This window comes from Sinocyclocheilus anshuiensis, unplaced genomic scaffold (assembly GCF_001515605.1).
Source record: "Sinocyclocheilus anshuiensis isolate Anshui unplaced genomic scaffold, SAMN03320099.WGS_v1.1 scaffold2567, whole genome shotgun sequence".
Taxonomy (NCBI): Eukaryota; Metazoa; Chordata; class Actinopteri; order Cypriniformes; family Cyprinidae; genus Sinocyclocheilus; species Sinocyclocheilus anshuiensis.
This window is the reverse complement of record NW_015558740.1, coordinates 81567-100667: the sequence shown is the minus strand read 5'-3', so window position 1 is coordinate 100667 and position 19101 is coordinate 81567. Positions and strand designations below refer to the sequence as shown.

Below are 19101 nucleotides of genomic sequence, written 5' to 3'. Positions count from 1 at the left end.
GAGCCCTTCCTGGGCTAAACGAGGAATCAGGAGCCCTTCCTGGGCTGAACTGGGGATCAGGAGCCCTTCCCGGGCTTAACGAGGAATCAGGGGCCCTTACTGGGCTAAACTGGGGATTAGGAGCCATTCCTAGGCTCGACTGAGGATTCCGAGGTTTCTCCTCCTCGTTTTGACCCTGAATTCCCTCCATATTCTGGCCCTTATGTCCCGCCATAGTCAGCTCACCCTCAGCCATGATGCAGGGGGCGGAGCTCCTCTCCGCGCTCACACCGTCCACGGCTTGCTCCCTCGTGGTGGGCACTGTCGCCGGCTCTCGCACCTGCTCTGACGGGTTGGGCTCAACTTCCGAGGCGATCCTCTGCTCAGTCGCTTGGCTTCGCTCTGGCTCTCGGGTCGCGGCGGGAAATGGCTCTCCGTCATCGGTGGGCTCGGGCTGATGTCGTCCGGATAGCTGGTGACGTTAGCGACCATCAGGAACAGTCTGGTATGGTCCTCGAGAGTCCTGCCCTCCTGCTCCAGCAGGAGGAGGAGGAATTCGGGGCGCGTGAAGGGATCCATGGGGTAAACACAACGGAAAAAAAAACACTGAGGAAAAACCGGAAAACAAACGGAGGGGAGAACACGGAAGTTAAACTGTTTTTGGGTCGGTTATTCTGTCACGGGCAGGGTGTTCCAGAGACCAGGCAGGACGACGAAGATGACGAATAAAAGGATATTTAATGATATGACAGCAGGAGATCCAGACAGGGTAGACATCAACACACAGGGTAACATTCACAATAACCGACAAACTCGAATACCAGAGACAGGAACTGATAAAGGGCAGATAACAAGGGGTAGACAGGTGAGCACAATGAGGTAATTAACTGATAATGAGAACAGGAACAACCAAATAAGGACACAGAGGGAGAAACCACACTCAAGTCCACAGGGGTGTGACACACGACTGACATGCCTGCTGTAATTACTCACGTTATTTCAATCTTTAATGAGATTTCTTGGCCAGTAGGTGGTGTTGTCCCCATGCTGTTCAGATAGCTTCAGGGTAAGATGGCAATGACATATACCAAGTACCATTTCAATATGCTAAAGCATTGTTAAGCAGAGCTTCGCTTTCTGTTCTTGAGGTCATTTCTGAGATTTTGAAAATCTACAATCCAATCTGTAACCTCTGCTAGGTTTTCATAATCTAGACCACACAGTTCAAAAGTTCAAGAGCAAGGGTCGAACAAAACCAAAAATGTTCAGACCATCCCCAAACAATGTGCCAAATTTTAAAATCTCTACACCTGCTTGAAATACATTTTGTATTATAAGTGGAAAATATTTGACGTGATCTGGCTGGACAGTGAATTTATCAAATTGCATTCAAAGCCATTGTAAAATACTTTATAAACACACACCTGTGACCTCATTACATCTACTTTGAGTTACAGAAATATTCCAAGTTCAACACAAATTCATCTCGGTATAATTTTGGCATAACGTTGATTACAGCAATATTACTGCAGTCATATATGTATATGAAAGCCTTGTGTTTATACAGTATGTTCAAAACTTTTACAACCACAAGTTGCCAAAAAAATATTGTTTAAAAATATATATTTTCTGTGACATATTGCCATAAACTCTTTAACAAAGCCTAAATTGCATTTACCCAGAGCGCTCCTTTAAATCATTCAGGGATCAGTGATGCTACATGTCGTGCGGCTCTTAGCTGTTCTAAAATCAATGTAATCCATGGGTTCTTATTGCTTTAATCAACAGAATATATTCAAACATGATATTAATTAATATTTAATCTGCAAATAACTACTGTATCCTACATGTTACAGCAAGAGATTAGCTTGAGGTTCAGATGTGGTTGGTGCAGAGAGTTGGCGAGGGCTTGCTGTAATTTGGCACAATGGGACGGAGTCTGGCTCTATGACTGTTATCAGTGAAGCACACTGTCAGTCTAATGTCATGTTTTCAAGATCATAATTACAGCTCATGTCTCAAATGCCACCAATCTAATCATTTGACTCAAAGGCACACCATCACACACACTTTTTGGAGCTTAATTGGACCATGTGTTTATTGTGTATTTGTGTGTGGAGGGAACCAGAGCCAGTGATGATAAAGATAAAAATAAAACCATAATTTTTCACCCCTTGTAAAGATGGAAAAGAAACGTGATGCTTCACAAAGGTGGTGGTGTATGATCTGTGGGGCAGTGAATATTGCATGTGCTCTTGGGAATGCCGGCTTGAAACCAGCCTGCATCCTAATTCAATGCTTTTTCTCTAGAATTTCCAGCTTATTCTTTTTATTTCTGTTCTAAAAAAGAGCAATGATGGTGGTGAATGTGTAAGTACTTACACTGCCCATTCCAGCTTCTCATTCTTGATGGAGTTATACAACGACTGCATGGGAAAAAACAGAACAAAGACAAAGGCTTAGTATGGTATGCATTCAGTTTAATAGAATTCATATTCACCTGAAGTACAATTTATTCATTTAACCTCCTTAAATAACTGTTCTTCAAATGTGAGGTCTGTCCCATGGTACGTGTGATCTGTGTAACTGTAATTTCATCGCTGTGGAAAACGTACTAGATTGGTGCTTGTGCTCTTTTATTTAATAATCCATCTCACTGAGTTATTATGAAGTCAGTCACCGTAGAATCATGAGTTATGATGAAACGCTGTCTCTTCTGGACTAATGAAGCTTTCTGATGCAGTGCCATCAGTAAAATTCATTGTCAAAATGTCACACAATTTATTTGCACCATTTATGCAAATGCACGACAAGATTCCCGGGTGAAGTATGAGCGAAAGGTCAAACCAAACATCAAAATGCTGCAGAAATTTCATTTGTTAGCATGAATATTAGGACACATAAATACTTCTTCAGACCTCATGCAAATGTTCAGAAGCACAATATACATCCGCGCAAGTGTCAAATGAGAAAAAGGGCTTCACTACATTCATGAGCGTGCAAGATAAAATAGACAGGCAAACTCTTAGCTGTCATCTGATACACATTTCACATGAAGCAACGTCACTGTAACTCTGATGTGACCCACGGCAGACACTCAAGTGGCTGATATCTCATAACAGTCACCGTCTCATAACACTAAACACACGTCAGCTGATGTTACGTGAAGCTGCTGCATGACACACGATGGGTCACGGCCCGTATGCTTGTGGTCTGCAACACACTAATTTCTGTCAATACAAATATGAGAAAAGTCATGATACCAGTCTGTGCTTTCTGACTGACAGATGGCTGCTTTTGAACGTGATCTGTGTACACTAGGTGTGCATGTGAACGATCGAATGCACTGCTTGGTCAAAATGCCCGTCGTGGCGTGATTTCAGTGCCAAACCAGCTAGTTACAGTATGTCTTAGATAAACATAAACCGCTAGGCAAAATCTGTGATGTGTCTTCTAACATTACTCAAACAATAAACCTGGCAAGAAACAGAGAACATTCTGCAGAGAACGTAATTTATTTCCTTGTTCTCTATGATGTTTATTTGCATAATTACATGACAAATCTGAAGCAGCGTTTACTTCACTAACAAACACTTGAAGCTACATTCCATTGTTTTAATTACATTTGTTGATATTTTTATTTCACTTTTTAAATGGAGTGTGTTCAATAGTATTAGTTTTTGCTGAGGTTTTTAAATTGGAACCAAGAGACCAAGAGTTTTTGATAGGCTTCTTAGTAATTTGTGATAACATGAAATCTCTTTAAGCATGTAAGCATCTATCAGAATTTGCTGTGTTGTTCTGTTGCTGTATGCCAAAAGGTGATGGGCATGTGGCCTAGTGACTTAATAATCTAGCCTGGTAACTGGAATGTTTTAAGTGTCAAAGGATAGTGTATACTGCACTGTGAGGAACTTTAAATAAGAATCTATAGGCAAAATAGTAATTAGTAAACATGAATAGAAAAGTTATATTTGATATTTAAAATGATAAAAATAAGTAGACTGATTTCCTGAAGAGTGTAAACGATGTGGTGCTTCAAAACACTGATCCAGTAAGCTGATTAAGAGGCACAACATGTCAACTACTCACCCGATGCTGTGAGTTTGGGGCAAAACTATCTGTTTGAATGACCAACAGCACTAACGGAATTGAAAACATTATTTTGTCTTTCTATTTAATGATGCTAGTTACACAGAAATTAAATTCAACTTAAAATTACTGACAAAAAACAGTCCTGATGTGATGTAAAAATAGGTTGTGATGTAAACCACACATTCTTAAAAAATAATCTGTTGGAGTCAATAGCCTCGTGGGCAGCGCTCCAACATATAGTTGTGCTTTGTCTGAGTCCCGGTTCATGCTTGTTTCCTATGTCATCGCCCCCTCACTGTCTCCCACATCGCTTCCTGACAACTCTATACCTTATGAATAAAGGCAAAAAAAGGCAAAATAATTATGTATATAAAATATACATATATATAATCTAGCTTAAATAAATATAAAATGAATAATATTATAATATTGTGTGCATTTTAAATATATATTTATATAAAATAATAATCTGAATAAGTCATTAAAGCAACCTACACAGCAAAGTACTGTAAAAATTGTATACAGTTATGGTACAGTTAAAAATGGTCACATATAGCCATAAACTCCAATGTGCGCATATTCCAACTTATATCACTTGAGCCTCTAAATCCAGCTAAAACATCAGTTTCCTTCAAATGCAACTAATGCAAAAAAAAAACATTTCACAAGCATCCACTGCCGTTCACTGCATGTGTGTGTAGTAATTTTCCCATTTTAGTTGACTCAAAGTGAGAATTTTCAGTGTTCATATGTGTCCAAACACAAAGCCATGTTCCTCTCACATGAGATGTGTGTCCGTGGATGCCGCCCGCTGGACACAGACACATTACAGCGACGTGTTTACGGCACAACAGAAAACACACGGGTGTGAAAGGGAGCGAGTTACACCGGAGAGGCTATAACGCTGGCATAAACAATGTCTGTGAATCATACATCAAACACAGTGGCCAATAAAACAGACAGACAGGTCAAGGTGACACGTTAATGCCATCACAATAACAGATGTTAACAACAGCATGCATTTCATTCAATAACTGGCACAACCGACAAAAAAGCCGTCATCAAACCATCCATCACTTAAAGAAGCAAACTGCTGCCTGTCAGCTTCAGGTAAAGACATAGATCCAGTGTAAGGACACAGACACGTCTCCTCCAGAGGGAGATGCAGCATTTTGTTGAGTGCAAGTATTGCGCCCAGTGCTGCAGGCGCAACACCAGAGCAGCACTTAATAACAGGGTTATATGAAGAGCTTTAGTCTGCATGCGAGATAACAGCAGCATGTCAGCAACGATGTCCAATAACGACAGATTATTGTTAATACAGCACCACAATGCCAGAGAAATCATCTCCATTCCAGGCACACAAACACCACAGCAAATGTCAGGCTCATTACCTTCTCCTTTTTGGGCAGTGCAGTGTTGAATTCAGCAGAACTGGACACTTTGAGAGACTTGGAGCGGTGCTGGGGCTGACGCCTGCCCGGCTCCCCCCTGCCGTACTTGATGGAGCCGCCGGCCCGCATGCGGACCTTCCCGGTCCCCTGAACGCTGTTTACCCCGATCATCTCCTCCGATTAAAGCCCTTTCACACGCACACGGCACAAGAGAGGAGAGCAAGCTTGATCTGGAGCCCGCACGACAGGAGGGACGTGTGAGGAGGTGGCGGTGAGCCACGCAAAAGGAAAAGAGTGAAAACGAACAGACGAGCAAAGCCGAACAGCACACAAATGTCCCTGCATTCAAGACACGAGCGGCGCTGCTCTCTCCCGCATCACTCACTGGAGTGTTTGGATACAGAGCGATAGTTTCCCTGGAAGCAACACGTCAGTGACTGGTAGAGTCTGGGAGAGACACACAGAGAGAGAGAGAAGGGGAGAGGAGGTGCTCCTCCCATTCTGAAGTGAGCCAATGTTGAGATCGATTAATTTATATTTTAAACAGCCAATGCGAGCTGCGAGCCAATGACTCACTCACGTCTGCACACAGAACACAGGCCATCCTGTGCGACTCAGAGATCAAGAACCAAATCACACCTTACCGAACAAACCTCTGAGGCATGCATACCGTATGCATGGTAATATTGGAGAAATGGCCAAATAAGATTCCACATTTGAATGCAATAAGACTTTCATGCACACCCCCCCTGTCTTGAGGTGGTTTATGATAATAACGGCTGTGGAATAGTGATGAAGATTCTTTCAAACATTCCTGGCTCTAGGCAGTAATTCAAAGATCTCCAGTGAGAAATCCATCACCTCAGTATGATTTCAACTGGAATCAATACTTGAAAGTGTTCAAAGTGCATACTAATGCTCCATAAACACACCATGACTGGCTGAAATAAAACAAATTATGAGCGGGCAGGTTTAATCATTTAAGTTTCAGATGTGAGACTTCAGATGACTAACATGAAACATGGCCCGTCTCAAAATGTGGCAAAAGCTTACAAGCTCTAATCTGTTTACAAGGCTGCTTCAATGAACACTTCAGAGGAAGAACTCAATTTGCATGAAACGTTTGTGAGTTCCATGGGATGCTGAGATTTAGGGATGCACTATATATTGGTACCACAATAATCCTCAGCTGATATTAGTGATTTTTTATTTATTTATCAGTAAGCATTGTACATATAAATCAGCAGATATTGGATATTTAATTGTGCATGCTTATCCACCAGCATTTACATTCAGGTTACCTTGTCTTCATCCACCATTTCTTGTAGATCTCAGTATTAATATCTGTCTTTAATACTGTACATCTGTAACGTTCGGCCCTATCTGTCGAATTTACATAAATTAAAACGGGGTAAGATTATACTGTGTGAGAGCTTGGAGTGTTTAAAAAGATGAGACAGACAACAATTTTAAAATGAAAATCAAATGTGTATATACAATATTCACATGAGACTTAAAACAACACAATAAAACAAGGAAACCTCAGGCTGTGAAACCATAACACCATAACCTAAAACACTCCGAATGAGTCCCAGTGTGTTGATTGTCCCAAACGCAAGTGTCAAACAGTGTATATACAATCCAAGTGATAGTCCAAATGCTTGTGTCTGGAAAGGCGAGTCAGAATAAAACTCCGGCCTACGGCTCCCGGGGAAAAAAATAGTCCTTTAAAGGTACTGTCAGCCATAGTCCATGTAATGGGTATCCTCCAAAATATGTCTTAAAATGACTTTGTAATAAATTAAATAAAACTAGGCCCTCCCACAGAGGCACTAGTCTGCCAGAGGAATCTACTGGAACACTAGAGAGACGTGGAATCTGATACCAGCCTGGATGTCCTAGGATTGGAGGCCCAGGGTTATGTTGCACCCAGCCCCCCTGATGTTTCCTCCTATCCGGCTGTAGGCTAAGTGGGGACAATGTGACACTGTCACACAGGACACATGTTTTAATTCACTCGATATGTATTATGATGGTTTTATACATATTTGAGTTTTATGGATTTGCATGATGCCTTAGCCATTTTATTCCTCATAACTGTTTTAAATGTGTATGCCTATAAATGAACATGGGCCTGCCTGTCATGTGAGCAATCACATGACAGGAATCAGGAAATAGACAGTATAAAGGAGGCAGCATGACAAACAATGGGCGAATTCCAAATGGATTTTTTGTGCCCTTGAAGGGCACTTCGGGAAGGGGAAGCCATTTGTTGGGACGTTCCAAACGAAAGTGAACAACTGAATCCCTTCACGAAGGGCCCTTCCAGAAGTCCGTCAGCGAAGGGAACTTGCGATGGTCACTTCACGGAAGTGATTTCCATTTGTGATCATGTGATCTTCGGTTAGGAGATCTTGCGATGCTTTTTAAAGCAAAGTTGGGGTTGATTTCAACTTCACATACAAAAGGTAAGTAGAATAGGCTAATTAAATTTGTCTATTTTAATGTAATTCAAAATATTTTTGTCATTGATAAAAATATGTTTTAAGACGGTAGTGTAAGCAAATTTAGTTTGAAAAAGTTTAATTGTAAATAAGACCCAATTAGACAATATTTGAATAAATTAATAATAATAAGAAGAAATATTTATTTGCAACAACTGATGGAGTGCTGAATGCTACACGCACGCGCAGCGTTGTCAAGGTAACATTTGGTCAGTCATTCTCTTCGCCAATGGAGTTCCAAACGCTTATGTGAGACAGTAATGCCCTACACCCTTCAAAGAACACACTCCACGGGCTCTGCCCTTCGAAGGGAGTAGGGCATACGGATGCTCACTTCCGTTTAGAATTCGCCCAATAGAGGCCGTTGCTCACACTACGACCATATGGTGATCACCAGCACACCGGAATATTTATTTATTTATATAGCACTTTATACAATACAAATTGTGCCAAAGCATTTTTACAGTGTTAAACAGGAAAAAGGGAAAAAGGGGGAGTTACCTTTGTGGACTTACCTTTCCAGTACTCTGGATTATCACTACCGTGGACTTTTGTATATACACCGGTGGACACTTCTTACATTCACTTTGGGACTGCATGCCAGATTTCTTATGGACTGTTTTATGGTATGGTGCAAACGGACTCCACGCTTTTAACAGCCCAAGTTATTCAAGATTTATCGTGTTGTTTTAAGTTCCTTGTGAATATTGTAAATACACTTTATTTACTCATTCTATGTCTGTTGTTCATCTCATCTTTTTAAACACTCCTTACCTCTCACAGTTTTAATCTGACCCCATTTTATTCATTGTAACATCAACCAGTAAGACCGATCGTTACACATTATAATGCTGTGATGCCTAAATTCACAGCGTTTAGAACTACTGATTTTTAGGGATGTCCTGATCAGGTGTTTTGTGCCCTGATCCAATCCGAATCATTGAATATTGAGTATCTGCTGATACCGAGTCCCGATCCGATACTTATATATTCCTAGTGTTTGCTGCACAAATAAAGTACATTAAAGTTATTCAAATCAATCCAATGTATATAGAGTTGTGCAGTGAGCAAAAGTAATATATGTATGTATATATATGTATACACATAATAAGATACACTCTCTCTCTCTATGTATTTATATGTGCACACACTGTATAAAGACACTGGTAAATGTAAACATGTTACAATTATAGACGTTGTAAACAGACTGCGTGGTCATAATTATGAATATGGAACTACTGATATAAACTTCTTTTTTATATGTGCAATAAGCATAATAATTGCAACATGAAGGGAAAAAAGTGGAGATATGGTTAGAAAGCATTAAGCTCGCAGTGTCAGAATGCCACTCTTGTCAGTCAAATCTGAAGCAAGACGCAACTCATAGCAACGCGTTATAACAACGACGTCTCAGATAGTCTGACTGCAGATAAAAGCAGCAAATAAATGATTGATCGTTACAATGTTCGTTACAAAAGTGCGCATCAAATGCGCATCAAAGCTTGAATGTGTAAGGTGCTAGAACAGTCCTCACTGGTTAGAGCCGATACCACCGATACGATAAGTTGGTCAAATGGTTTCTGTTTCTGTTGAACTCTCATTTCAGAGTTATAGCTTTGAAATGCATCAATACTATGCATACAGTATTATTTTTGGTCGTAAAGCTTTTCTGACCATGAAGTGAAAACACATTTTTAATATATTTTGGGGAGAAAATAAAAATCCTGGGCCATTATCTGAATAAGTTTTTTCCATGGCAGCTTATCATTCTTTATCAATGACCTACCCGGGAAAGTCACAATAAAGAAAGCAAATCACTGTTGGTTATTCAGGTCTCATGCTCTGTTCTAGAATAAGCTAAAATGTGAACCAGACATCATGCCAACAATCAAAAGTCTGCGAGACTATTTTATATTTGACTTCATGAATGATGATTCAAGCAGAGGTTTCATGAGCGTTGCTATATGTGAAGCATCTTACATGCAGGAATATCTCATGCATTTTTCAGTATGTTTTTTTTTTCACCTCTCTTAATGTCTGTTGGAGCTCCAACAGAGCATCATTTCTGAATACCCTTTAGTTACAGCAGGAAAACTGGTTCACACTGGAATGAAGCAGAAAGTAGAAAAAGTAGATTTGGAACAAGTCTATGATGTTTACACATGCTTTCTGGGAAAAAAGCATGGTTTCATGGCACCATGTCTCTATATGCTGTCAGACACATGTGAACGTGGGGTGCAAACACAATCTAAAGTACCTCATCCAAGGACCTTTAAAAAAATGTTTATGCAAATTTATGTCGGCATGAAGTTATCTGAAAGACGAGCTTCAAAACTACTGAACAATTTTGGTTCTATGTCACATTGAATTTTTTCCCCAATCATAATGTTACGTATGGTTTCTTGCATCAAAAATGTTGCAATTTAGATTTCCATGATAATTGTCTACCCTCTCTGACCAATACAATTACACAGACTGCTTTTGCCGGTGTTGTTTTAAGACCTCTACATGTAAATGACATCTGTCATGAAAAAATGTTTTCTGTTTGATAAAATTGTTGAAAGGAAAGGCTCAGGGAGGCTCAAAATTCTTCTAGTTCATGTCGGATTGTTGTCTTGACAGTGTGGTGGAGGAACAAGAAATGGTTTATGTATGCACTTGTAGGGCAGGATAGTGAGTAGCATAAGCCAATGTCAAGAACAGAAGCTCCAGTATCTGTGTTATGATGGATGGTGTCTACAGTCAAGCGAGGGTCAAAGAATAGAAGAGCCACTGACGGTGCAGCATAGAGAGTACTGCTGTAGCCAGGCTGAGGATCATGGGTTTATTCTGCATGTCCACAGACTGGATCTTTCATGTTGCCAAAAACAGCATTTTCTCTTTGAGAGTGGAAGAAGAGATTAGTCCCTTTTCAACAGTGAAATTTGAAGTCTGCATTCATATTATGCACGGCAGCCAAAACCCACTCATGCCCACCAGAGTAGGTGGCACATGGTGGCTGGCTCATCTTCTGAGAACATTACACCAGTTCCTCTGAGGAGCCGGTAGGCTGTGGATCTGTAGAGATAAACATGCCATTCTAAATCTGCAGAATTACTGTCTATTATACTTTATTTGATGGCTTTTAATCCAACAAGTAGCATGTGCATTTATTTCATCAGTCACATGAAACGGAGTCAATTCTACCACAAAAAACAAGGTACACTCTTCACAAATAAAGTTTCCATAAGGGACAGCCATAGAAAAACTCTCAGTGAGCAGTAAACAATTTTTTTTCTTAATGTGAAGGACATTTTAATAATCTAAAGAATATTTTGCGCAGTGGAAAGATTCCATGGATGTTTAGCTGTTTAGCCAATAAGAACATTTATTTTTAAGAGTACAAAAGGCCTTTATGGCACTGATGTACAGCTGAATTGTTCTACATGGCTGCAGCCAAACTCTATGCTATACAGTAGTTTATATCACCAGAGCTGTGCTACTCAAGGACAAGACATGAGTGTGTGTGTTGTGTTGTGTGACCAATGAACAGAAAATACAAATTATGAGAAATTACAACTCTTTTGTAGATCTGAACCAATGCTCAAAACAGCCAACAGTTTGAAGGGCATTTCTCTATCACAAAAAGAAGTGTTGCATCGCTCAAGCCATGTTATGGAGGGACAATGTATTTGTGATTGTTTTGTGACTATTAACTCTTTAATGCGCTCAGCAACTTTACTGAAGACCTAGAGCAGGGGTGGCCAACGTCAGTCCTGGAGAGCCACAGTCCTGCGGAGTTTTGCTCCAACCTTGATAAAAGCTCACCTGCGTGCTGGTTTCTAGTAACCCTTAGACCATGATTAGCTTGTTCAGGTGTGTTTGATTAGGTTTGGAACTGAACTCTGCAGGACTGTGGCTCTTCAGGACTGACACTGGCCACCCCTAAACTAGAGTCTTCTGTAGAATGCATTCTGTTTTTGCTCGTGTTCGAATACAGTAAGGTTGGGAGGGGCTATCTTGATGCTAAAAGAAATTTAAATAAATCCATGCATGCTGGTACATTTTGTGCATTTTGTTATTATTAATCATATTTTTAAAATAATTTTAGTTTATTGTATCTTGCCTTTTTTAATTGGCTAAGAGAATGGGACTGGGATGTAATCAAGAGTTCAAGGCCCCACAAGCACAACAGCTCTTCATAAGTCAGAAGCAATGCACTACCCTCTGTGTACAGCTCAGACCACTCCACGTTACTGACATACAGTACAAATTAAAGATGAACAGCATATAAACTACATTTAAATAAATACAATACAAGCCTTTTGTGTTGCTGTAAGCAAACAGCAGTTTTTAATACCTTGACATTTAAAATGATATTGCAAGTTCCTGTTTGAAATTGTAACATTTCCACAGGTATTTTAGATATGGTATTTAGCAAAAACACAAATATATTTACCAGCCTCAGGAAAAATATCAAATATATATTTTACTGCCGCATTCTTCAGCTGCATTTCACTGAAATGGGTCACAAGCATAAGAACCTTTCTGATTCCTGTGACGCGGCCCATTTATGTAACCAGGTTTTTTGGCCATGACAATACGGACAACAGCTGAAATAACTGCACATCAAAGTGCTACTTTTATGACAATCAGTCATCTTCAGATTTAGTTTTTTTTTATATAGTGCAAAAGACAGAGCACTTTCAAACACATCTGATGAAGGTTTTATTAATATTATTCTCAGCAGGTTAAGACGGCATGGTCACTTGCCAGACAATATGCCTTTATGTGACGAGTGAGCCAGTGGGCTGATGCATCATCGGGCCCATCTGTTCCCTACAGAGAGCTGGAGAGCACGTGGCTCCTCAAGCAACCAGCATCCACTGCTTTACAGCCAACAGCATTGATATCACTTTTACAAAATGGAAGAAACTAATCTTACTCATTTAATGTGTCCTTGTTGCTAAATAATATTAATCATAAAAATAACAATAATGCTTCATACCTTGCACAGTGACTTCTAACAGTTACACTGAAACAACAATGTATTAATATGATGCGATTTCAATGTTTCCTTTCTCTTTGGAGCACCATGGACGAAGCAGAGTCCAGCCCGGGGTCGTCACATGTGGTTGCCACAAGCCCGCCCGCCGCCGCTCACTCTAGGCCGCGGTGTGTGACGCTGTGTTTCGTTGTGAAAGCGAAACTACTTTGTTTGGTCTTCCAAAAGTGAACACGACTAGAAATCAGTGGTTAATTTGTATTTACAACATTGTTCCAGAACACTTCAACCCAAATATTCAGATGTGTGCAGCACATTTTATGGAGGACTGTTTACTGATCCTGGTAGATAACGCACTGGATAGCTGGCCAATCACAGCACACCTCGCTTTTCAGAACGATGAGCTTTGTAAAAATCGACGCGTTTCAGAAAGGCGGGGCATAGAGGAGAAACAATAATGTACAGTATGTGGAAAATAATGTTTTTTGAACCTTAAACCACATAAACACATTTCATTACACCAAATACACAAAATAATGTTCTTTTTAGCAACATCATATGACCCCTTTAAAGAATAAATTAATCAGAAACTAATTGGAAACAAAGCAGCAAAACACTGACAATTGTATTTAAGTATGTTAAAGGAATGTGAATTGTTTAACCCATTAATCCCACAGGTTTCTGTGATAAATCAGGATCAATCACACCTAACTGTATAATAAAAAGTATATTACCAAATCCCCAAATCAACAAAATGATCTGATACCTTGAGGAAATCAGTGTGGGGCACAGCTGATCACATGTGAACCTGAAATCAGAAGCGGCTCTGATGTGAAACAGGTTTAGACTGGTACTATACTGACGGAATTCATGTCATCTCATTAAAGGCGTGTTCATATTGATACTGATCTACAGTGACAAAGCGACTGGAAGTCATTGAGCTTCACAAGAGTTAGAGGTGACATGAGCAACAACGACCTCTGGCAATGCAACAAAGTTGAGTTTTATGAACTTTCTAATGAGCAGTGATGAGCCGATGATGATCATCAACAGTGTCCCTTTAAGGACAGTCAGTTCACACGGTGGCCAGATTCGTAATGCCCTGGGGCAGCTATTTTCTGAATCTGGAACTCTTTGTAAGATTGTTTCAATAATATTTCAAATCAGGAATAAAGTCTAACAACAATGGTATGATATTTTGTGCTTCTTAATCTCAACTCATACAGAAAAACAACATGTTTCACATTCTAGAGAAAAAACACTGACTCTTAAATGTAATTTGGGACTACAGGCATGATATTAAGTTCCAGGTTAAGGTATAGGTTATGATATTATACATGTACGTAGGAGTGGATCTGTTATACAGCATCTGCTATGAATGTGAGTGAAGACAGAGGAGCTGATGTGATTGGACACTGCAGATGAACGTCTGAGTAGAATGATTTAATTGCTGTCAGAGTGAAAAAAAATATACAATTGTGTTCCAAATAGAGACACAACAAGAGCAACAAGTGATCAATCTCTTGATCTGTATTATGATAAATGATGCATGAAAACATGGATTTTTTAAATGTCTGATGAGCTTCGAGAGCAGGGTGGCTGATGGCCAATATAAAGCCAATAAAGGCCTATATGATATCGCAATACTAAAGTAAATAACACATGGAATTTATATTAATCAATTAATTAATCAATATGAAACAAATATTTGAACTTGATAAAACATGTTTCAAATAAAACAGATTTATACTTTAGATAACATCTTGATTGTGTAATCCTATTATTGCATTTTTCACAAATAAAGAAGCTGTTAAAAACATGAATAAAAATGAAGTAAACACAGCAACCAACACTGGGAATCATATTCTCTTAAATAAACAGCAGGTAGCCCTAATTTTACATACAGTACACAGTGAATACGACATGAATATGATGTGACGCCAACTGGATATAACGCAGAACAGTTAGAAATCGAGTAATTAAAGTTTGTCGCTTGTGCTGTGTGTCAAGTGACAGTCGCATCAGATTTGCACAGACAAACTGTCAGAGGATTTAACAAATATTAAAATTAAATTAGGTATTCAAAAATGTATTTAAATGATATAAACGCGTATTTACTGAATGCCAACAGTACATGAGAAGGTATCATAGCATTTGCCTTTCTATTACTAATAACAAACGTTATAATTCTGCAAATGCTATAATTCTGTTTCATATACCATTAACGTTTTTTAACAGCTCTAATAATTTATTAGACATACTGGCACTCACAGAGCCATCAAAATAAAAGTCTGACACTTATCGGCCAAACAGAAAAACTTATTGGCTAATGTCGTTAATTAAAAAAAGCCAATAATGCAAATATGGCGTTATATGGTGATATATCGACCAACCACTGACAAAAATCCATTTTAATTTTAGAAAGACAGCCACAACTTAGATTTCTGTACTTGTATATTAAACATTAAAAACATTCTGATTGACTATGACTTTGTTGCTTCATGCAGTATTTGGCTGTCAATGAGGACTAAACTTACTTGACAATGGCAATATGTCATGTAGTGGCAGGTTACGAAATGGCGAATGTGCACAACTGTCATCTGTGGACACTTTTCATCACGCATTTAACGGTGTCTGATATATTGAATAAAAGCACTTTACAGTTGATGTACTCTAATTGAATGAAATCTTTATAGGGTCTGTTTATTTGCCTGCTGACCATTAAACTCACCTTATTTTATACCCTCATTAAAGCAGCACAGCTCAGTGCCACCTACAGGTTCATGGGCAGCGCACATGCATTTTACATTTTTGATTCTACTTGATAATTCATGCATAGAGAAATATTCACACTGAATGATATTTTGGCCACTATCAGAATTAGATTTATTAGACATCAGGCCATAACATGCTACTGTTGCCAAACATATACATGCTACACGCAGCTCAAAGACATTACATTTATATGAATAACACAATGCTTCATAAAAACGTACAGGAGACCATGTGAGTGTCAGTATGATCTGTATTAATAAAACACGCAGTTTCTATGCGCAGCCTTGAAATGGCATGGAAATGCATGTGTAGGATGAAGCGCTGGCAGCAGTGGAGCCCGGCATACGGCGCAGAGAACACACAGACAGGTCAATTCACTGCTGCTCAGAATAAACCACCAGTACAGTGGGTACATGCCATATAGCGCTGTAGGATGCCTTCATTTCACAGCACACACTAAAAACACAATAAACCAGTGCAGATTTGTGGATGTCACAGCTGCTGTCAGTTTTCACAAGGAATACACAAGGCCTTTCTGCAGCTCAAACTGTAAACTATGATTCCAATGGAATGCATGAACTGAAAAAAAAGCTTGTATATACACAACCGTTCAGTCTCACGTTTACCAAAGCTGCATTTATTTGATCAAAAATACTGTAAAAACGGTCATATTTTGAAATACTATTACAGTTTAAAATAACTTTTCTATTTTAATGTTATAAAATGCAATTTACTGGTGGCAAAGTTATTATTAGCAGATATTACTTTAGTGTCAAACAATCCTGCAGAAATAATTCTGATATGCTGATTTGCCTAATTGCTGAGCCCAAACATTTGAACAGTAGCTCTGGCTAAAAGCATCTGTTAAATGCGGTGTTGTCTCCTTCTGTGAACCCAAAACATCTGATGACTTCAATTTCTGGACATTTTTAGGAATAAAAAAATCCTTCAATTATGTGGTTTAACGAGTGATTAATTGGATTGGTTATGACACAGATTAAGAAAGTTCACTTGAGTCCTATATTATTAATTGTGACCACACAGCACACAGTGTTTTTACAATGTCTATCATTGTAACATGTTTACATCTACTAGGGTTGGGCCGATGGCTGACAGACATATGCATTGATATACATTGGATTGATTTTAATAACTTTAATGTACTTGATGTGTGCCCAGCACTAGGAAAATCATAAGTATTGGATCGGGACCCAGTATCAGCAGATCAAATCAGATCGGAATCCCTAATATTTTGTACTTTTTTTAACGGTCACAAAGTGCGTTCAATTTCAAATGTGGTACTTATTCAGTATGTGATATTGGACGCACTGTAAATATTAGGTGGTGTTCACATTGACAGCAGTCTGAGGAGGTCATGTGATCCACCACCTGACAACAGTGTAGTGGACCTGTCTTCCTCCGGGCTAAGTATGAAAGCTCAATTATAAACTTCACCATGTAAGGAGGGACTAGACATGGCTCAGATGTATATATACTAAATGGTGTCTAATAAGAGCAACTGTCACCAGTTGACAGGGATTTACAGCAGTAACATTTGAATGTTCAGGTCCTGTCCTGGTGAACTGAAATCCCTTGAGATCTTTGGATTTGTTGAAGGTCTGGCCTTTAAAACAGAGACATGAGTGACTGTACGCCTCTGTGTAACCAGACACCAATCACTGCCGCCACACTTATGATGCTTCTATTCTTATCAGACCTATTTTTGCTGGACTCAACACATAATGCTGAAGGTGTTTGCCAAGCTCTTGGGTAAGACACAGTGACCTGTGATGAATTCAACAGAAACATAAACCTTCATTTTCAACACTAGATCTATTGTGTTGTCATTTTACACCTAGCAAACAAATGTTTTGCTTGTAAAGTGTGCTTGTGCGTCTTTCTTTGCAATAAATGACACTTGCATTGCTCAGTTGTCTTTATTGCACTACTTAATTTGCCAATTTAATTGTCTCTCTGCATATCTTGTTGGAGGCTTTAATACACATTCATTTGGAGAGATCAGTAACTGATCCGAATTATTCTGATTGTTCTCTTGCTGGTCCAGAACTAAAAATAAAATAAATAAATAAAACAATGAATATTTCAAGTGTTTCATTTAATAGAGATGGTTTTCTTCGTGGCAGGATGCTTGTGAAATGATTGTGTGATATCAGGTTTATAAACGCAGGCGATGTGACGCAGCTCATCTGTCTGAAAATAAAGTGTTAAATCAAAGGTCAAAAGATTAATAACTGTATATTAGATGGAAAATCGCAGTGGCTATCTTTAGACAACTGCTGCTTTACACGAGCAGAGGACAGCTTATTCTTCAGTGTTACAGATCCCAGTGTAGTGATGCTTTTATTCTTTTACAGGGTTTCTGCTGGTCCTTAAAAACTCTTAAATTTAGTTGTATCAAATTTAAAGTCATAAAAAGTATTACATTAAGGTCTTAAATTTGGGGAAAGAAAGACAAGACTTGCTATATGGCTGGATTAAGCTTCAAAAGGTTATGATTTCAATGAATAATTATGAACGCTGCACGTTTCCAGTCAAAACGCAGTGCAGGTGTTTTTATATGAATGTATCACTGAAGGGAACCGACTGTCTTCAGAAAAGTTTTAATGGCATTTTTATTTAATCTTGCCTACATATAATGCCTGATGAAGTAGCGTTTCTGAGTACAGTGCTGTTAACGTGGAAAGCGCTGTATTTCTGCCGTTCCACCTGCTGGCAGAGAATGAATTGCATTTTCAATAAGCCTGTCTGCTGTTTTTGTTCAGACCAAAGCAAAAATCTACCAATATTTTTCAGTCACCTTTTCAGGGAGTTGCTTAGAGTGTTGATTTTTTTTTTTTATGTGCTTATGTGGCCATGTAAACTCCAACCGTTTACACAGTGCATGTAAGCATGAACACAGCATTCACATCTTAAAGGGGTCATATGATGCTTTTTTAAAGATCATTATTTTGTGTATTTGGTGTAACAGAATATGTTGACATGCTTTAATGTTCAAAAAACACATTATTTTTCAAATACTGTACATTATTGTAGGTCCTCTATGCCCCGCCTCTCTCAAACGCTTCGTTTTCTACAAAGTCCCTCCTTCCGACAAGCGCAGTCTGCTCTGATTGGCCAGCTGACCCAGTGCATTGTGATTGGCAGAACACCGCAAGCACTCGTCGGAAATGTAACGCCCCTTACCATAATCGCGAGCTTCATCTTTCAAAATAAATGTAAAGACAGAGCCCGAAAGGGGAACAGAGTCGTGTGACAGACACAGTGATGAAGCTGGTATGTGTGCAGTACACAAGCCACGGTGAAGACAGCTGACGCCACTGTGATGTGACCCCCTCTCTCTCTCTCTCAC

At 39.1% G+C, this 19101-nt stretch overlaps 1 protein-coding gene across 2 annotated transcripts in view; it reads right to left on the bottom strand.

Annotated features, from left to right (window-relative positions):
• The window catches only part of LOC107681482 (PH and SEC7 domain-containing protein 3-like), a 103377-nt gene that overhangs the window by 22789 nt on the left and 61487 nt on the right, over window positions 1–19101 (bottom strand). For both annotated transcript variants that reach the window (XM_016477791.1, XM_016477792.1), the window contains exon 9: window positions 2362–2405. In XM_016477791.1, the coding sequence (XP_016333277.1) occupies window positions 2362–2405 (44 nt within the window). The remainder of the gene's footprint in view (window positions 1–2361; window positions 2406–19101) is intronic.